The 18,581-nt window shown below is 52.5% G+C and overlaps 7 protein-coding genes across 7 annotated transcripts; 4 read left to right on the top strand and 3 right to left on the bottom strand.

The window, feature by feature from the left end:
* The first annotated feature begins 27 nt into the window (after positions 1–27).
* On the top strand, positions 28–1,928 carry BDV17DRAFT_261860 (5'/3'-nucleotidase SurE). Its single transcript, XM_073757705.1, has 3 exons — positions 28–347; positions 691–1,634; positions 1,697–1,928. Exons 1-3 carry the CDS (start codon positions 336–338, stop codon positions 1,758–1,760), a joined length of 1,020 nt encoding a protein of 339 aa, XP_073616294.1. The 5' UTR covers positions 28–335; the 3' UTR covers positions 1,761–1,928.
* Positions 1,929–2,318: 390 nt separating this feature from the next.
* Positions 2,319–4,143, bottom strand: BDV17DRAFT_261858 (DUF5427 domain-containing protein MTC1). Its single transcript, XM_073757703.1, has 2 exons — positions 3,452–4,143; positions 2,319–3,394 (listed from the first exon to the last, which is right to left on the bottom strand). The coding sequence occupies exons 1-2, from the start codon at positions 4,008–4,010 to the stop codon at positions 2,436–2,438; spliced, it is 1,518 nt and encodes a 505-aa protein (XP_073616293.1). The 5' UTR covers positions 4,011–4,143; the 3' UTR covers positions 2,319–2,435.
* Positions 4,144–4,556: 413 nt separating this feature from the next.
* Positions 4,557–5,709, top strand: BDV17DRAFT_261855 (carboxymuconolactone decarboxylase family protein). The gene is made up of 2 exons (XM_073757702.1): positions 4,557–4,874; positions 4,938–5,709. Exon 2 carries the CDS (start codon positions 5,004–5,006, stop codon positions 5,559–5,561), a length of 558 nt encoding a protein of 185 aa, XP_073616292.1. The 5' UTR covers positions 4,557–4,874; positions 4,938–5,003; the 3' UTR covers positions 5,562–5,709.
* A 1,573-nt stretch (positions 5,710–7,282) lies between these two features.
* Positions 7,283–9,550, top strand: BDV17DRAFT_281429 (uncharacterized protein; the record flags this gene model as incomplete). Its single annotated transcript, XM_073760023.1, has 2 exons — positions 7,283–7,505; positions 7,542–9,550. 2 exons carry the CDS (start codon positions 7,283–7,285, stop codon positions 9,548–9,550), a joined length of 2,232 nt encoding a protein of 743 aa, XP_073616291.1.
* Positions 9,551–10,213: 663 nt separating this feature from the next.
* Positions 10,214–12,110, top strand: BDV17DRAFT_75381 (putative C2H2 finger domain protein). Its single transcript, XM_073765085.1, has 3 exons — positions 10,214–10,429; positions 10,485–10,864; positions 10,919–12,110. The coding sequence occupies exons 1-3, from the start codon at positions 10,267–10,269 to the stop codon at positions 11,657–11,659; spliced, it is 1,284 nt and encodes a 427-aa protein (XP_073616290.1). The 5' UTR covers positions 10,214–10,266; the 3' UTR covers positions 11,660–12,110.
* A 1,088-nt stretch (positions 12,111–13,198) lies between these two features.
* On the bottom strand, positions 13,199–15,286 carry BDV17DRAFT_261847 (MFS transporter). The gene is made up of 6 exons (XM_073757701.1): positions 15,131–15,286; positions 15,052–15,075; positions 14,964–14,992; positions 14,388–14,906; positions 13,984–14,341; positions 13,199–13,924 (listed from the first exon to the last, which is right to left on the bottom strand). The coding sequence occupies exons 1-6, from the start codon at positions 15,177–15,179 to the stop codon at positions 13,347–13,349; spliced, it is 1,557 nt and encodes a 518-aa protein (XP_073616289.1). The 5' UTR covers positions 15,180–15,286; the 3' UTR covers positions 13,199–13,346.
* A 5-nt stretch (positions 15,287–15,291) lies between these two features.
* BDV17DRAFT_261845 (M28 family metallopeptidase) lies at positions 15,292–18,549 on the bottom strand. The gene is made up of 3 exons (XM_073757700.1): positions 17,575–18,549; positions 16,153–17,525; positions 15,292–16,088 (listed from the first exon to the last, which is right to left on the bottom strand). The coding sequence occupies exons 1-3, from the start codon at positions 18,458–18,460 to the stop codon at positions 16,032–16,034; spliced, it is 2,316 nt and encodes a 771-aa protein (XP_073616288.1). The 5' UTR covers positions 18,461–18,549; the 3' UTR covers positions 15,292–16,031.
* Positions 18,550–18,581: the final 32 nt, after the last annotated feature.

Below are 18,581 nucleotides of genomic sequence, written 5' to 3'. Positions count from 1 at the left end.
ATCGCTCCTTCTCTCCCCGCAACTCCCAAAAGCCTCACCGCGCACCTAGATTCGAGATCAAGTCGCCTCCCCGGGGTTGTTATCGGTAGAAAACGGCGAGAGAATGTCGGAAAGGCCTCGATCTCGTCCCTTATCCGGCCGAGTTAAGCTATAAATACAATAATGGTGACCGTCCAGGGCGATTGTCCCCTCCGGCTTTTCGAGCTTTTCGAAATTCGCCTCATTGAGCCTCTGAGGTCATAAATCTACTATATCCGGCCTCGAGTGCTTGTAACCACTCTGTGGAGTCCTCTCCGTGTATTCTTGCTAAGTATTGAACCGGAATAGGCGCTGTGATGCATATATTGGTATGTTTTCTTTTTCGCTGTGCCTCTGCTTCGCAACTTATCTGGGGCAAATCAATGTCTCGCCTTCAGCCGTCTCGTACCCTGATCTTCGTCATGAAGTCACCAGGCCAAACTGGAGCCTGATGTCATTCGCCCCCGGACAGGATTCAGAAACAAGGCCTTGCTGAGGTCGAGTCAGCTCACTGCAGCTGTGGCTTTCAAGTTCCAAGTGAAGGCTTCATCGGTAGCCTCCGATGGAGGGATGCAAGCATGCAGGCATATGCTTCTAGAAACTCAGATTTGCAGACCTGGACGAATCAAGATTCAAGAATCAAGAACTGACGATCTGATACGTGCTGTATAGCTAGTCAATGACGACGGTCCGCCCTCGCGGCGATTATCCCCATATGTCCGACCCCTCGTCAACGCCCTCCAGGCCGCAGGCCACCTCGTCTCCGTCGCCATCCCCGCTGCATCCCGCTCCTGGATTGGCAAAGCTCACATCATCGAAGCGCCCCTGAAAGCAACCTACGTGCCCCCAGCCGCCTTCCGCAACGACGGCACCTGGGACGAAACATACTCCGCCGCGACATCAGAATCAGAGTCAGAGGACGAATGGGCCATCATCACAAACGGCACACCAGCCAGCTGCGTCCAGCTCGGCCTCTTCAACCTCTTCACGGACCGCCCCCCAATCGACCTCGTAATCTCAGGTCCCAACCACGGCCGCAACGCGAGCACAATCTATAACCTCTCCTCGGGCACAGTAGGCGGGGCCCTTGAGGCCGCGACGTGCGGGAAGCGCGGGATCGCAGTCTCCTTTGGCAGCAAGGACGAGCAGCCACTGGATATCATTGAGGCTGCGGCGCGGCTCGCCGTGCGCATCGTCCACCACCTCGTGCAGAACTGGGACGAGCGCGTGGAGTTGTATAACTTGAATATCCCTATGCGGATTGACGTTGAGGAACGGCCGGTGCTTTACACGAGGACACTGCCGTATTACTGGTCTAGGGGTTGCCTGTATGCGGAGGTTAAAGGCGACAAGGCGCCTCCTGTTCTGACGAATGGGCACGGGTCTCAGAATGGCGTCAAAGTGACAAAGACGGATATCGCGACGCTGAGCAACGGGGATGCCAATGGCGTCTTGGCAAACGGCACCACGGCAAACGGCACCAAAACCGCCTCATCAACCTCGCAACTCAAATCACGCGACTTCAAATGGTCCGCTGAATTAACAGACATGAAGAAGGCCCTGCAAGCCAGTGAGGAGGGCACGGACGCGCATGCCGTGTTGAATGGAAGTACCAGGTACGTACAGCCGGACAGACAACCTTGCCCTTATAGTACGCTAATCCATCCGTTCACTACAGCGTCACCCCCCTCTGCGCAAACTTCTGGTACGTCCCCGGCTTAGAGGGGCCATTGCATCTCTGATTCAATTCAATTCGATTCGATTTGGTACGATATGGTTATGATCTCATGCGTGCAAGGTAAACTACGACTACGATGCAAATACTTAGGTCTGCTAGTTAGATAGTATAGTATTACCATAGATTAGGCACTTACTTACTAGAATGATACCCGCAATGGTTCTCGTTTCAACACCTGATACTGGCTCATGATAGTGTGAAAATTTTTTCCTTTCTTGTAGGGACTTTGGGGAAGGTGTACATGAAGTACTACTAGCTATGTAGCATAAGCGCAAGCGAGATCAGTTGATATCGTTCATGTATTGCTACCAAGGGGGGAAGTTGAGATTTGTCCGTACGCGCAGGGCATCTTTGTATGTCTACTAGCCAATCAGGGAATGGATATGGTAGTGTACTACCCGTCTGCCAGGAACTTGCATTTCTTTTGGAATGGCGACAGATCATGCAGTCAGACTAGAGTTCTATACGGTGTACTAGGGTTTGATATTGAAAGCCGGTGGGTACGAGATGGCTGAAACATTTGGTATCGAAAATGACTGAAGTATCACAAGTTCACAACAAACTCGACAATAAGCCTTGGGAGACAAACTCCAAGGGCTGATATACGTACGTATGTCCACGGACGTATCATTAATGTTAATGTATCGCAGGGGAGGAACAACAAATCCTGATCCTTCTCTTACAGCGCCCGCGCAATCTCCCCAGCTCCACTCTCCACAACCGACGCCTGCTCAGCACGCATCTTCCCCTTCGGCGCGGCGGACTCGCCCACGCCCATTCTGCGCGCGACGTAGCGCTGCGCGATAACGCCCACAGCTAGGGAAATGGCTTCCTCGATCCACTCGGCCGCCCACTCACGGGGGTCGACGCCGCCGCTTTCGACGATTTCGGCAATGTCTTCCGGGATGACGGCGCGGGGCACGTGGGCGTCTGCGCCGTCGTCAAGTGCTGGTGCTGAGGAGGCGTCGAGCCAGTTTATCCATTTCTGGGGGATGGCTTGGGAAACGGTGTGGAACGCTATGCCGTGGATCGGGTCGTGGAGGTAGAGGGCGAAGGTTATTTCTTCTTCTGGGGCGTCGGGGACATCGACGACGCCCTGAGGTGTGGCCTTCTCTGTTGTGGGCCCGGCTTGGAAGAGCTCCGCGGTTGAGGTTGTTTGGCTGACGGCTTGGATGGCGAGGAAGATGTCGCTGCTTCGGACGGGGTTGGATTCGCTGAGGACCTGGGTGGCTTGTCTTGCGGCTTCTTCTACCCCTCCTTTCGAGGCGAAATATTCGGCTGCGTGCCCTTCTGCATTGGCTCGGCAAAGCTTGGTTGCCTCCACAAGGCCGGGCACGGCTGAGATGTTGCGAGGATTTCCTGGTGTGACTGTTCGCCACCATGGGCCGTCGCGCCAACCAGCAGTCGAGGCGTCTCGCGGTGCAGATTCCTGGCCTTTTTGAATAACTAGCAGATCACCACCTTCAACCTGGGACATGACACGGGAGAAGACAGCATAAACGACGGGGTCGAGGCTAGGGTAGCCTGAAAGATCGTGTGTGACGTGGATTTGGAGACGTTCGTGTGATGAGATCGGGGGTGCGATCGTGTGGATGAGGGAAGTAAATGTAGGTATAGCCATGCTGCGAAGCTCGCCGCCTAACATTCAGCGTCAGTACAGTTGGACCAGCTATTTTGGAAACTTATAGGAGTTACCTAGGTCTCTTAGTGCACCAACATTCCCTTTCACCTGCTCAGCCCATTTCTGAGCTTCCTCATTCTGTTGGATTTCCTTCACAGCCGCCTCGGCCTGCTTCATGGCAGCAGAAGCAGTTGCCGAAGCAGTTGCAAATATACCACCCCACCAGCCTCCGCCACCGCCAGAAGCTGGCTTCTCCTCCGTCACTGGCTCCGCAGCGGGCGTGGATTGCACATCTGCAGCTTTGTTCTGCTGTACGCTCTCCCCCGACTTGCGAGGTGCGGACTTGTCCTCACTCGACCGGCCAGCAGGAGTTGGAGGCTTAGGCGATTTTGTAGACGGTCTATGCTCGTTGATGGATGTGCGAGGAGTTGCGGCACCACTGCTCGGTCGCTGGGAAGCGAGGTTCCCCAACTCGGTCAGGATATCCTCGTCAACCTGGGGAGGGGCTGTGGTTGCGGTTGTAGTTGCGGGCTTGGACGAGGAATCGGCGGTTGGCTCGACGCCTAAGTTGTCGAACTGGGCAAGAAGCTCATCGCTGGTAGGTTTCGCGCCTTTCGGAGGCATCGTGGGCATTCGTTATGTTATCTGGTTGAGGAGTGAAAGTAGGAAGTAAAGTACGTAGGTCGGTGCTCTGTTGTTGCTTGCTGGAGCTCCTGGCGGTGGGGAATGACCTGCGCCAAGACCGTTTAGCGTGCATACAGAGGACGGCAGCACAGGGCCTCGCCGGTCCTACCTGCACTCTATCTCTACCTCCTTCTTTACATTCAACCTAGAAATGTCCATATCAGGAACTTGAGAAAAACGACTATTTATAGGCGTGCACAGGAAGCTCAGCGATGGCATGTTACCCTCCGCCTTTCATAGAGCTGTTTGTGCAGAACAATCAACGCCTATCCGGCCCTGGCACACGAGCAACAGTGTCCTGTCTCTGAACCGCGAGCTCGCTTCGGTCGCTGCCCTTATTCAATCTATGCTATCAGGAGTTGAGACTAGGATCACAAGAGAATGTGTCCGAATAAGTAGTGGTTGGCGGGCGCTCTCGGAATGTAGTCCGAAGGGCCAACACTCACCAATGCCGGGCTGTCGTACCTACTCGAAGTCAGGCACTGTGAAGCAGGGGCTATACTCACACCGTCGGCAAACCGAACCTCGATCGGCTTCTTAGATATATGCAAACAGCCGGCATGGATCGTAGGAAATACGATTATAGAAGTATGCATATCTGGCTTCGGAGGTCCCCGAGTCCTCGATGCGAGTCCCCAACGTGGACCCTCATCTCCCCGCAGTCCAACGGGGTTGATGGGTGTGTCTATCGCAGATATCGTACCACATAAATAGCTCCTTCCCTCCCTCAATCTGGTCGCAATTGCAATAACTTACGTGCAAGTCGTGGAGCACGGTCGGATCCCCATATCTTCTACCTAACTCAAAGCCCTGGTGAGCCGCAGTCCTCAAATCAAATCAACGATTCACTACCAGTAGCTAATAGACTCTTTCCAGGCAAACCTCGCGAGGCTTACGATCAGCCAATTTCAGTTCCAAGACGAATTGCAACAGAAGTTAACCATGCGTCTCCCCTACGTGGCCGACCCACCACCAACAAGCACTCCCGAAGAGGCGGCCATCGTTGCAAACGTTCAAGCCCGACGAGCACCCAATGGCCTCCTACCACTAGACCGAACTCTTCTTCACTCGTTCCCGGTTACAGAGGGATGGGGCTCATTCATGGGCGCAATCCGCCAGCGAACCAGTCTCACAATTGTGATCCGCGAACTCATCATCTGCCGCGTATCGATTCTCACCGGGACGCTATCTGAGTGGGATGCACACTCGCCTTTGCTGAAGACAGGCGGCTTGAGCGATGCTGCGCTGCGGGTTGTGCGCGATGAAGAGGCAGACATTGCCGCGAAGGTGACCGAGGGAATCTTGACCGAGGCCGAGGGCGCTGTGCTGAAATATACCGATGCGATCACGAAGACTGTAGCTGTTCCGGACGAGATTTTCCAGGCGGTTAAGCAGCGGTTCAATGATCAAGAGGTTGTGGAGATTACGACGACAGCTGCTGCGTACAACTGTGTTAGTCGAGTTGTGGTTGCGCTGGACGTTGGGGAGCAGAACCGCTAGCTATGTAACTGATGCGATCAGATCAACAATATGTACGAAAGGACATGACACACTCAGAAAATGCTATATATATTTGGTTTGATATGAGATATCCTACAAACAAATGAATGATGACCTCATGGAAATATGTCTGTTTAAGTTGTTTTCAGCGCTGCTTGTTTCAACCACTACAAGAGGAACGACTCTGATAAAGCCATTGAAAACCTTGGTAGTTGTCGTGATGACTCCAATGATAAGAGCCGCGTTATTAGGTCCTTTATGGTACCGGCAGTCTCGAGTCAAATTACGCTGGAACCTGAGGCCGTTCGATCTTCCAAACCAATCATCGATAGCCTGATATTGTGTGTTTCTCCTATAGTTATTGATCGCAGTGGATGATGTCAATCGGCAATACGAATACCAAATAAGTATATTCAGTCCAATGGCAGACCACGCGACCGTTAGGAACGGCTCGTAAGAACCTACCTGCCTAGAGTGGCTCAATACAGGAACTGTTGATAGTGTCTCGAGTACCTTTTTGATAATATTTGTTTCGGACTGTATATCATTATCAATTTTGAAGCTTGCCTAGAAGACACAAGGCCGGGGGGCCCCAATCCGGAGGGCTTGGGTATTGGCCCATAAATGGATCCCGCCCAGGGAAATTGGTAAAATTGGCCCAGGCGCGTATCGCCCTGTATGAGCGCTAAGGAGCAGTAATTTAGGATCGACTCTACAGTTCTTCTACAGGTCCTCTCTCTCTGATCGGTACAGACTCAATCTCTCCCTCGAGCACTCGTCCATCGCCTCGTCGTCTTCATCGTCGAGCCCAGCTCGAGTCTGCTGTCGGTAGCGGTATATCTCCGTCTTGACTTTTTCTCTTCTTCCTTTTTCTTTTGACTGCATTCCGTCCTTCTCTCCCGCCCCGTTGTTCTCATACTTCTCGTCAAGTCTTTTCGCGCCTGCACTGGAGCGGCTACTCGCACAGCCGCCAAAACCTTGAAATCTCAGTTTCCCCGTGTCTCATCTCTGGAGACTCTTTGATCGAGGGCAGATCTGCCGTTGCGCTCTGTTTTGGGCGTGGGCTGGGGCGCATAGATTTCTGCTTACCCGCTTGGGTCCTCTACTTTAGCGGTTCCAGAACTCCTGCCCGTGCCTTACTACGGCCTTCTAGTTTCTACTACTCTATCTACTCCTACTCTACTACAATCCCTGGCAACCACTCGCGACCTCCTTCTCTTGTTCGACTACCCTGTCGCCCTCCTTTCTTTTCCTACTGGACCTTTTCTCTGGGGTAGTCGGACCTGCTTTCTCTCCTTCTTTTTGACCGTTTCGGTCTGTTGTTCCCCTCTTTCTCAGTAAGTGTCACAATCGTTTGTTTCGCTCGCACCACGTATCGTTCTCCGTGTCAATCGTCGAAGCTTTATCTACTCCGCTCTTGCGATCTTATCATCCTTCGCGATCCATGATTCCTTGTCACTTGTCGCCGCCTAATTGCCTCTTGTTCATGCCTTTTCTCTGCTCTACACTTCCCTTGCGCTCCACGCTCTGCTCTACTTCGGACGCCTTGGCAAAACACCGAACTTAAGCCGAACTTTTCCACCAGAGTTTGATCGACTGACTGTATGTCCAGCTTTCCTGTGATTGGGGGATTCCTTATTAGAGGCCAGTGCAAATAATCAGCCTGGTCTGATTCTGGTTCTCATCTACTTCGCGACTATTTTTTCTGTCACTCTTCAACCATGGAGCCCGTTGCCCAGAGCGAGGCCGACGCGGAGCGCCATACTTCTGAGACGGCTAGCCAGGACTCTTTGCCGCACTTAATATTCCCCAAATCCATTGACCGTCGCAAACTAGTCAAACCTATCAAATCACAACATGCAGAATGTGGAAAATGCGGAAAGTATCTTGGTTCAGGTGATGCTTATACTCTCGATCTAGCCATCAATGAGCACCAAGAGGAGTGTCGCTCTCGCGCCATTAGACTTGGTTCGATTAAAGCTCTTGAAGGAACCCAGTCGGATGGCGAGAGCCAGACCTACGATGGTGAGGACGATGAACAGGCTGAGGAAGAGGACATGTCTGTCGATCGAGTGAACGGATCTCCACGTACGGTGGGCTCTGGTGATGAGAATGACAGTGCGGAGATTGTTGCCGATGAACTTACGAGAGCGACTGAGATGGATGGTGACGAGAAAGAACGCGCTGAACTTGATGCGCCTGAAGCCGAAGCAGACGGCGATGGAGAAGTCCCCGAAGGCGAGTCCGATGTTGCTCTATCCAACCAGCTCCACGAATTCTCACGCGACGAGGATCATGCCTCTGTTGAGAAGCGTCTCCATAATTTCTGGAACATCCACGACGTCCGCAAATTCGCTGAAGAATACGACGAGATCACGAATGACATGAGCGAAACGTGGGCAGCCGTGTTTCATGAATCTAAGCGTAGCAAAAAGCGTGACGTCCCAGAAATTGGCGAGCGTCCAGACCCCTACAAGAAGACGAATGTTGACCGCGGCGAATTCCTCGAAATGACGCCGCTTGAAGATTTCCTATCTCAACTTCGTGACCCCGAATTGCGCTCCAGCGATGAGCTTTACGCCATCACCGAGAACGTTGCTTATGCTCTGAAGGTGTGGCAGGATGAGTTTTTAGCAATCGACAGGCTTCAGAAACTCGCTACCAGACACAACCTCAAAATCACGAGCGACCCGCGGAAACTTGAGCGGCCCCAAGTGTTTGAAGACAAGAAGGAGGCAACGCTCTACGGATACAAGCATGATCCAAAGGAAGATAAAGTTGGCCGTCAGAACCCATTTATTCAGGGTGGTTTCAAGCCGACGCCAGCACAGTATAGGAAGATGATTCAGAAAGCTGGACAAATCAACCCCAACCCTGATGGATGGCGGACCATCACCAAGTTTGGTGTTGAGCACGTACCAAAATTTCAAGACCCTCCCCGAGAAGATTATATTGGCAAGGCTACTCGGAAACGCAAGGCCGCCGAACTTGAAGCGGCTAATAGAGCCAATGATTCCGACGAAGCCGCAGCTACAGAGACTCCTACGCCCGCTGAACTTGATCAGGATTATGCAAACCCTGCAAAACGCCGTGCTCGCACGCGCCGCGGGGCTGGCGAAACCGAAGAACCCGGAAATGCGCGGCCATTCCCGACTCGGGGCCGCGGTGGTCGTCCACGAGGAAGAGGTGCTGCTCGTGGCGGCTCCCGTGCTGCTTCGGAGGCACCGCTGGCCCCTGCGCCCACACTTGGAACTCCTGCTCCTGGAGCGGATAGCTCGTCCCAACCACGGCCTGGAGCGCAGTTAGTACCAATTGAACCAGCACCAAATGGAAGCTCAGCCACTGCGTCCACTGCGCAGCCACTATTGGCTGGCGCGGATGATGATGCGCCTGATCCAGCCGAGCTCGCCCGACGACAGAAGATCGCAAACTCGAAGAACCCCAAACGTACAGAAGCTATGCTGAACCACTGGGCTCGATTTAACCGGGAGGGCCGAGTCCGCAACCCGAAGCGCTCCAAAGCCCAAATTGAAGCCGACAGAGCTGCAGAGGCCGCCAAGAAGGCGACGGAGGTCCCCAAGCTTGGGATCAAGCAGAAGAAGAGATCTGTCAGCCCGATTGTTCCTACGCCTCCACGCATGGAGACGGGACTTGCTCCTGCGCCGCCACCAATGCCCCTGGCTCCTCCACATCAATTAGCGCCCGTACCGCAACCTCATCCTCATCCTCATCCACATGCTCATGCTCACACCCATACACATGCCCAACCACCCCAGCTGCCACCGATCGCTGCAGCACGCGGCCCATTGGCTCCATACCAACCTCCTCACCTGGATCCGCGAGGCGTTCCGCCGTTCCCTCTCGGTCCGCGTGTACCCGCGCCCCTTCATCAACCGCCGCCTCAGCCCTATCGCACACCATATCCCGACTATTACAACAACCCTTACGGTGCACCTGGGCTACCTCCACCAGGCCACCCGCGGCCTTAGGACATTTTCCTCCTTCACTCTTGTTCTCTTTCCTATACTAATGTAATGTATTCTATATTCTGGGTGGGACTGGCAAAAATGGTTGTACATTTAGTGCGCTTTTCTTTATACATACCCGGCTGGCAACTCAGGTCTGGCAACTATGAGGCTTGCGTCGCCCTCTGTTATATGGACGTTATACAGCGTGGGGTGCTAGGAGTTCGTATCTCTTTCTACATTGCATTTATCAATTGCATTCCTGTACTACTCATGGGTTGGTTAAGAAGCGGTGGCTAACTAGCTATACCATATTTTTGGGCCGAATGTTACTTACTTGGATTCAAATCAAAATGTAAACAATTTTATCTTCCAGTCAGATTCGACTCATTTGATGTCTCATTCTGTCTCATGTACCTAGTTTCCAGCCTCATGAAGCGTAGAATTTGATATCACGTGGCACCTAGATTCTGTGGGAAGCGATGGATGTGTGTCTCATTGGGTGGCCGGTAGGCCGTCTATCTGAGATATCTAGCTTACTGATGTATTACTAAGCGAGGTCGAACTCCTAGGAGCAGGCGGTACCGGAGGGCAGTATGCTCCGACAGATTCTATGTAACACGTGACCAGCAGTGGTGTTGCCATGACCGAAGATCCGCGGCCGACACTACGTACCGCATCTCACGGCTCACCCCGATATCCTTAATCTCCATCGAAACCATACATCTTCACAATTCACGATGGGAAAGAAGAGACGCAGCCCCACCTTAGAGGAGGTTCTCGCGCGCCCCTGGTGCTATTACTGCGAGCGCGACTTCGATGACCTCAAAATCCTCATCTCACATCAGAAAGCGAAGCACTTCAAATGCGACAGATGTGGCAGGAGATTAAACACAGCAGGAGGTAAGCTCGCCCATTTTCAATGACTCTAATATGTTCTAACCCATAATGCTTATAGGATTGTCCGTGCACATAAGCCAAGTACACAAGGAGCAACTCACAAGTGTCGACAACGCACTCTCTAACCGGTCGGGTCTTGAAGTCGAGATCTTCGGTATGGAGGGTGTTCCCGAAGATGTCATCCAGTCGCACAACCAGCGAGTCATTGCTCAGTTCCAGCAGTCGGAGGCGGAACGACAGGCCATCACGGGAAACCCACCGTCGGGCGCGTCATCATCCAGCGGCCAGCCTGCGAAGAAGCCCAAGACCGAGAGCATCTCGGACATGAAGAAGCGACTTGCGGAGCACAAGGCGAAGAAGGCGGAAGCCCGGACTGGAGGGAGCAGCGGCGAGGCGACTCCTGTTGGTGCGGGTCTGACTCCCAATGTGGCCGGATATGTGAGTGCAATCTTTGACACATCGAAGTCACTTGCTAATATGTCGTTGTTATAGGCACAATCTCCAGCGAATCCGGTCGCTCCTACGCCAGCGTTCTCTTATCCTCAGCCGTATGCGGGGGCTGGATCCCCTTACCAGGCAACGGCAAGTCCTATCTACCCCAATTACTCCCCAAGTGGGCAACCGCAGTTTCCTCCTTCTACGCAATTCTCTACTCCTGCTGGGTACTCGCCACAACCAGTTCCAGGCTTCACCAACACACCACCTCAGCTGCAACAGCAGACGCCTCAAGTCAATGCCCAGCAACCCGCATTTCCTCAACGATCCGGTAGCTTGCCAGCGGCACCGAGCCTACCGCAACGACCCGCTGTCGGCGCTCCCCAAGTCAATGCATACCAGTTACAACAAATGCACATGGGCCATCCTGTTCCTGGCGGTGCGGCCGCGCCTGGCGTGCCTAATGGTGAAAAGCCTGAAGCTACGCCTTTCTCATCTTCTGTCGATGATCTCATCTCTGGCGCGGCTAAACAAGCCGACCAGGCAGCGACTAATGCGACGCCCAAACCGACGGACGGTGCCGAAGATAAAGCGGCCAAGAAAGATAAGTCGAAACAGTCACGGTTGGTATATTCAGATAACGAGACCAGCCCGGAGGAGAAGATGGCTAGGTTGCCAAGGTACGCATTCGTTCCTGATCGTCGGACGGATACGACGCTTGAAGAGCTTCCTGCCTCTGCAGTTGTGGGAACCATTCGCGAGTCGGGGACCGTTGTCGACCCTGCCGATACTCGGTGATCATAAACTATGTCGAAATCCTACCTCGGCGACGAGAACTTAACAGCATGTTAAGGTGCAAGAGCAACTCAAGGGAATATACTCCAGCTAAGTCGATGCATATTGAGATTCAAGATATACGCTATGAGTGTTTCATTCTTCTTTCGCCTTTGGTCATGTCCTCGTCAATTTCCCGCCCTGATGCTTTATCAGTAGTTCTGCTAGCGCTGTTCTTGCGTCAGGCTTTACTCTGGAACCGACAACGAGCAAAATTGCGCATTCTACCCAATGTGCGATGGCCGGACATTTCAACAACGTACCATGTTTCGGTGAGTGCGTTTGCGTCACCCTGATTGAGGAACTGATGCATGAGGCGGTTTATTGTGATTTTCTGCCCTCGCGAATACCTGGCATTCCAATGACAATGGTTGGACTTTGACTTGATTTGGACTCCGCTGAACCCAGGTCTTACTACTATCGTTCGCTTTCGTTCGTTCGTTCGTTTCACATGGGCCGAGATTCGAGAGGATGTCAAGTTGCGTTTTCGTTCCTACTGTAAGTTCTTTCGCCAAGGTAGGCAACTCGTCTCACCCTGTGGATATCATATCATATGAAAAAACATAACCTCAATACATCAGTAATATAATGCCTTCAATTGATCCATTCTCGTCGACCGTAGACCATTAACATCCATTCAATATTATCACACCTCACCCAAAATCAACAATCCCCCCACCTCCAATATAATATAGACAATTAAACCCTCTGTCCCCTAACAGCCCCCCCGAAAACCAACAACCCATAAACCGCAAGCACACTAAGCACAATCGGAACAGCCTTCCTCAACCTTATAGCCCTAGGCAACGAAGCCCCCGCAAGCACGATACTAGCCAGGAACCCAATCTCGGATCCGTACGTCTGGTTATTGCGTAGCCGGATGTAGGAAAGAAGATAAAGGGCCCCGACGGACAGTCCGGCGATTATGCTGGGTAATGAGCCTGTTCGGAAGTACCCGATTGTTCCGCCGAGGGAGGTTAGGAGGGAGAGGGTTAGGGCGGGGGTTGTTGGGACGGGGGTTGTCTAGAGGGGAGAGGTTAGATGGTGGTTGCTTGTGAGAGTTGGAGGGGGTTGAGGGGAAAGAACGTACCATCGTGCTTGGTCGGGGTTTTTGTCTGTTTCGTTTGCTGGCTAGAGGATTGAACTATGGTCGATTGTCGCTGTCGTCATTGACTTTGTGTTGGTGTAGTGACGAGTGAGGATGGCTGAGATATGGTGAGGTGGAAGCTAGTCTAAGCTATGCGACACGATGCGATGCGACGCGATGCGATGGTCTGATGCTTTGCTTTGCGAGTGGAGTCAAGTGGAGGATGGAGGAGACCGCGGAATCGGAACGGGCCCGGTTGTGCTTGGATTAGTAATGGTCTAGATAGTGTAAATATACTTAGCACAATCGGAGTCCGAAGCACGCAATAGCGAAGTTGGTGCTATTGTAATGTTGGAGGTTAGTTTGACGTTTGTTTGTTTTACAGAGTATTCGATACTGTGTAGGGCTGTTGTCTATTTGTGATAGGTTTTTCAGTCTATGGCATTTGAGTTGCTTATATATATTTCTCAGAAATGTGATGCTTTTGTTAGATAACGGTCATGGTCGTAAATATTATTCTTTTTGTTTTGATCGGGATCATATCAAGGTCGAGGTCGAGTCGATCTAGCTCCTGACCTGGTCATGGTCTTTAATCGTACGAGTCCCTTCATCGTCACCCTCCTCCCTTTCGAGCTCCGGCTCCGGCACAGAACTCTGCCTCTGAAACCCATCACCCTCAACAATGAACAAGGTCGGAATACCCGAAACCACAGAGAGAAAACTAAGGAACCACCAAGGGATGATAATATACCCCGCCTTCAGACCAAGAGAAAAGATAGGGCCAAGAAGGGCCGGCCCAGCAGCGCGACCCAACGCACTCACACTCGTCGCAACCCCATTCAAAGTCCCGAGGACACTCAAGCTGCTAGCGGAATTGGTGAGCAGGATCGTGATCCCGGGGAAATTGAATATAGAGGCTGTAAGCTTTGATCCGATTAAAAGGCATATTGAGATGTCGCAGAGGGGGCCGGGGATGAGGGAGACGAAAGGTGTGAGGAAGTAGATGAATGGGAAAACGGCGGCGGAGACCTTGACGCAGTTGAGGACGCCGAATCGCTTTGCGCATGCGGGGAATACGTAGAATTGGACTACTATGCCGATGATTCCGGTTATGGTGTAGAATATTCCGATTCGTTGCGCGTCTAGAGTATCGAGGTTAGACTGGGACAGACGGGAGACAATCTAAGGTGACTTGACTTACCCATGCCAGAGCCCCCCGCGAACTTGAATGGGAGATCTACGTCTCGGTTGTTTTCTAAGCGCTGAGGAGGGGTGTGCAGAAATACGGGAACAAGAGACTCGAACGCCATCGTGTGCACCGACATCAATGTATATGTCAACAGAATCAGGGTAGACTGTGGCCGGAGAACATCCCGCCACGCAGGTCGCTTTAGTTCCACTTGAGACGCCGGCTGGCGATCCCCAAGCAAAGGAGCTACTTCATCGTCTTCAGCGCCCTTGCGAGTGCCTTTCTGACGCCGGCCAGTGCAGGGTCGAGTCAGGAGTCTACCGAGGACTATGCCTGTATCGCGTTGACCTTGCTTCGCTTGTAAAGTTTCCTATATCCAGTTAGCAGTGTCTACCAAGGCAGGAAGAGGAACATACATGAAGAAACAACCAACCCGTCGAGATCCCAAAGATAAAAAACACGCAAGTCACCAAATTCGGCAGAAAGAACGGATATTCCTTGAAGAATTTTGAATCGCCAAAGACCTCCGGGAACTTCTCCGCCGGCTTCGCAAGAGACCCTCCCAGCGACGGGCCAAAGATACTCCCAATAGTCCAAATCATCGGCATGATGCTGAACGCCTTGGGCTGCAGCTCCTTATCCTGAACCATCTCAGCCACCATGGTCCGCAAAATGCCTACATTCCCATTCATAAGGCCAACGATAAGGCGGCAAGCAATGAGCATCCACAGATCCTTCGAGAGACCGAAAAACAAGGAAAAGATCATGGTTGCAGTCAGGCCCAGCAAGGTAATCGGCTTGCGGCCGAATCGGTCTGAGGTCCGGCCCCAGTGGACGGCCATACCGGCCTGGGCGAAGGATGAGACGGCCGTGGTGATGCCGGCCCATTTGGCGACTTCAGGCTCGCGGACGCCGACACTCTCGATCATTTCGGGCTGTCCAGTCATATTAGTATGTTTGCTCTTGTTGTTGGGGAGTGGCTGGGAGCTCACAAGGTACGGCAGGTACGAGGTTACGGCGACTGTTAACAAGGGCGATCTGCTTAGCTATGACTTGGGGACGTCAGTTTGGATCACGTACTGGGCTCTGCAAAGCGACATAATGCTGGGCGCATGAATGTTAGTAGGAGGTCTAGCCCCGCGAAGACACCGCCACTCACAAAGAACGACCAGCTGCCGCACAGGCAGCTTCGGCTTGCTAGCATGCATTGCAGGCTAGTATGTAAGAGATGAATGCTCGCAGTGGAGGAGTGCTCGCCATCCCAAGGCAAGCAGCAGACTGCAAATGCAAAGCGGAGAGAAAAGAAGATGAAGGAAGAGTCGAGAGACATGCAGGCTATTACTAGTTCGAATAAGTTGGAGACGCACTGGACCTGCAAGCTGCATACTAATTGCCGCTTTCCCGCAGAGAGCTTATACACCGTCAAGTGATCTTCCCCTCTTCTTGCTCACCGAGTCCTTTGTCTGCTCTGGAGCTCCAGCTTAGTTGATATTATTAGAGTGCAAACTGCTGCAGATCATATTCGTTTGATCAGTCAATTGCTATTCAGCCATTCGAGCTGCCCCTGCTCACTTCCTTTGTTCAACCTTACAAGCCGAGTCAAGCTCGGCACAGGATAAGCAATACCGCAAGTCCTAGCAACCGTTTCTTTGGTTGTGTATTGCGGCATCCCGTCATCTGGATGCATTCTTGGGCTTGGATCCCGGCGTATGAACTCAGGCTGGTCAACCAATTACGGTATTTGGACGGTGCCACAACCAACGCCTTACATACCGAGATCCGCATGCTACATACACCAGTTCAAGTACCACAAGGAAATCAAACCCGTATGACGCACATAATTCCAGGGTAAGATTGCTTGCAGATGACAGTTGAGACGCTGGACACAGAAGGAGAATAGATGACGCAGATATATACAAGATAGGCAGTCTAATCCTGCATGTACAGGGTTATCCAACCCTGCCGATCGTGTGATTCCTCGTATTTGCATGCGACTCACTCATGCTCAATCCTGCAGCTAGGCTGGCCTGCATGCACCCATCCTGGCTCAAATATAGTTTCTATTGGAGCAACTTCGCCGCCGCATCCACGCGCTCAATAATGATATGTAGCCATTTCTAAATTTCGATGTCGATGTTAGCATACTGCCATCAAGGTGAGAAACAGGATGAAAACGCTTACCGCAGCGTTGGCCACATCGCCTGCTTCCAAGCTCTCTACGATACCCGGGTAAGTTGCGCCCGAGTAGCCCGTCCAGAGGCCAGGAGCGAAAACCACGTGCTTGAACCAGCTACGCCCATCCAATCCCTGCTCATACAAAAACTGGCGCTCGATGTTCTTATACTTGGTGTTGACCTCGTGAATCAGGAAGAACAGCCTCACTTTTTTCCACCAGAGATACCAAGGCAGGTCTTCCGCGAGCTGCGATGTTAGATCTGCCGCATAAGCATCAAATTCAATCGCAACATTCTGCAGCCTACCAATGGCATCGTATAGCGGGCTGAAATCAAAGCTCAAACCCTCCGGCAGGCTGTCAGCGGTGGGCTTGATGCGATTCACATACTCCTCCAAGCCCAAGCCATAGTCAGTGGCGTTGAAGAAGAGAACAGGAGTTTCCGCTAGCTTCGCAGCAGCCAAAGCCCAGATCTTGGTGCACGCTTCATGATAGAGCCACTGCGGGTCACCAAATCGCTGCATCCAGTCAAAGCTGTCATAGTTGGAGTGGTAATGATAGACAGGGTCCTGAGGCCCGTTGCTGAAACCAAGGTCGTAGCTCGCGACTCCAGCAAAATCTTGGAATGCGGTGAAGTCACTGCCACTGCCCATCGTTGCGATGTAACCATCCCATACATCACGGACAGTTTGTCCTGGGACGGTCTGGTTTGGCGACTGGATAAGACCAGTAACTTCATAGATAAGCTTGTTCAGAAGTGGACTTGCTCTGGGACCAAGCAAGGTCCCTGAAGCAGCAACATCAACGTTCAAGTACGCGACATTGGATTTCGAAAGCCATGGAAGGTGATCCTCAACCCACTCCGTAGATCCAAGCAATCCATACTCCTCTCCGTCCCAGCTTGCAAAGACAATAGTGCGGAGGGGCTTCCAGCCTGCTTTGAGAGCCTCGCCAAAGCTGCGGATGACTTCGTTCAGTGCAGCAGAGCCGCTGTTTGGATCAGCAGCACCACCAGCAATCCAAGCGTCACGATGGTTACCCAGAATCACTGTATCAGGAAGTGCACCGGGAATAACACCGATGACGTTCCAAAGAGGAGTAGTGACATACTCCTGTTCATTGTACAGATTGATGACAACATCATCAGGCGAAGGGCCGATGTTATACTCAACACCCTTGTAGCCCAGACCACCGCCTTGCCACCACTCGTTGAAGTCAGATGCTTTCGGGCCATGGCCATTCAGAGCCTTGAGAAGCGGCAGTACGTCTGTGTACGAGACAGGAATTGAAGGAATCGACGGAATAAAGTGGTGAGGATCCTGCCTGTCGCATCCCGGCTTAGATGGGTATCCAGGAGTGGTAGGGTCACCCGGAGCAAAGCCTATAAACCGTTAACACGCTGCTAGAGTGTATAGTCGGTGGAAACTTACTCAAGAACTGGGTGCTACCTCGCTGAACAGCGCTAGGATTCCTCGCCGGCCCTTCGGGATACGGCTTGTAGCCATTCTCCTCCGTAAACTCCCCGTCTGACTGCGGATCATCATACAAGATGACACCGACAACTCCAAGCTCCTGCGCGCGCTTCACTTTCAAACCACGGAAGATACGGCCATATTTGGCAATCGCAATCTTCCCCGCGAGGCTGACATTCGCGTTGATCAGATCCTCATAATCAGCATAGGTGCCAAAGTTGACGTAGACAAACGGCGCTGTAACATTTCCGCTAGCAGAGTACCCATGGAAAGTAGGCACGCGATCGGGCAAACCACTCGTGCTATCTTCCTCTAGGACGTCCTCTTCCAGCGAAGCTTCATACGTAACTTTATCACCCTTCAGCAACGCCAACCGATGGTCGACAGGGTAGTTGAGATAAACGTCGTAAGAAACGATCTCGGTCTTTGCGATGCCAAAATCCTCCCAGCGTTCCTTCGTCCAAAGCGCCTGGCTAAGGTTCTTGCCCGTCAGATGGGGTCCGGCAGTGTAGTACTTGCTCCACTCGCGGGCGCGAGCTGCGGATGGGGTCCCTAGGAGGAGAGTCTGAAGCTCATCGTAGTCAAGGCCGTTGCCGCTCGGCCAGGCCTCGGGGTAGGGATGCGCGCCTGGAAGATAGGACCAGAGCGAGCCTCCCTCGCGAGGCAGGATAGCTGAAGGAACGAGAAGCAGAACAAGAGCGACAACGAGGAGCAGGCCTAAGGAGTAACTGCAGGCTCGGCGTAGCTTGTCATGGGGATATCGGTAGCGCTGGGGAGCGACCTGGACCGGGACGAGGAGAAGTGGGGTCGTCTCGGAGGGAGACATGGCGGCCTTCTCCCTCATCTCCAGGCGAGGATAATAATAATAATAATAATAATAAATGTTATTATTGTTATTACTATCCAAGCTAGCGATGACCCTGCTCTGTATATATCGCGAGTGTGTTACATGTGTAAGAGATAAG

The sequence above is a fragment of the Aspergillus undulatus genome (genome assembly GCF_047715775.1).
Source record: "Aspergillus undulatus strain CBS 261.88 unplaced genomic scaffold BDV17scaffold_20, whole genome shotgun sequence".
In the NCBI taxonomy this organism is placed as follows: domain Eukaryota; kingdom Fungi; phylum Ascomycota; class Eurotiomycetes; order Eurotiales; family Aspergillaceae; genus Aspergillus; species Aspergillus undulatus.
This window is presented reverse-complemented; position numbering and strand designations above follow the sequence as displayed.

What these genes read in the sequence shown, in the direction of transcription:
- BDV17DRAFT_261860 (XM_073757705.1), top strand. An exon ending in GTGTTGAATGGAAGTACCAG is followed by an intron (nt 1,635 to 1,696) that starts GTACGTACAGCC and finishes CGTTCACTACAG; the next exon opens with CGTCACCCCCCTCTGCGCAA.
- BDV17DRAFT_261858 (XM_073757703.1), bottom strand. Translation starts at nt 4,010, where the DNA reads ATGCCCACGATGCCTCCGAAAGGCGCGAAACCTACCAGCGATGAGCTT. An exon ending in TGGTGCACTAAGAGACCTAG is followed by an intron (nt 3,395 to 3,451) that starts GTAACTCCTATA and finishes GCTGAATGTTAG; the next exon opens with GCGGCGAGCTTCGCAGCATG.
- BDV17DRAFT_261855 (XM_073757702.1), top strand. Translation starts at nt 5,004, where the DNA reads ATGCGTCTCCCCTACGTGGCCGACCCACCACCAACAAGCACTCCCGAA.
- BDV17DRAFT_75381 (XM_073765085.1), top strand. Translation starts at nt 10,267, where the DNA reads ATGGGAAAGAAGAGACGCAGCCCCACCTTAGAGGAGGTTCTCGCGCGC. An exon ending in GAGATTAAACACAGCAGGAG is followed by an intron (nt 10,430 to 10,484) that starts GTAAGCTCGCCC and finishes TAATGCTTATAG; the next exon opens with GATTGTCCGTGCACATAAGC. An exon ending in CTCCCAATGTGGCCGGATAT is followed by an intron (nt 10,865 to 10,918) that starts GTGAGTGCAATC and finishes TCGTTGTTATAG; the next exon opens with GCACAATCTCCAGCGAATCC.
- BDV17DRAFT_261847 (XM_073757701.1), bottom strand. Translation starts at nt 15,179, where the DNA reads ATGCATGCTAGCAAGCCGAAGCTGCCTGTGCGGCAGCTGGTCGTTCTT. An exon ending in CCTCGTACCTGCCGTACCTT is followed by an intron (nt 14,907 to 14,963) that starts GTGAGCTCCCAG and finishes ATGACTGGACAG; the next exon opens with CCCGAAATGATCGAGAGTGT. An exon ending in CGCGGGGGGCTCTGGCATGG is followed by an intron (nt 13,925 to 13,983) that starts GTAAGTCAAGTC and finishes TCGATACTCTAG; the next exon opens with ACGCGCAACGAATCGGAATA.
- BDV17DRAFT_261845 (XM_073757700.1), bottom strand. Translation starts at nt 18,460, where the DNA reads ATGAGGGAGAAGGCCGCCATGTCTCCCTCCGAGACGACCCCACTTCTC. An exon ending in AGGTAGCACCCAGTTCTTGA is followed by an intron (nt 17,526 to 17,574) that starts GTAAGTTTCCAC and finishes AACGGTTTATAG; the next exon opens with GCTTTGCTCCGGGTGACCCT. An exon ending in GCGATGTGGCCAACGCTGCG is followed by an intron (nt 16,089 to 16,152) that starts GTAAGCGTTTTC and finishes ATCGAAATTTAG; the next exon opens with AAATGGCTACATATCATTAT.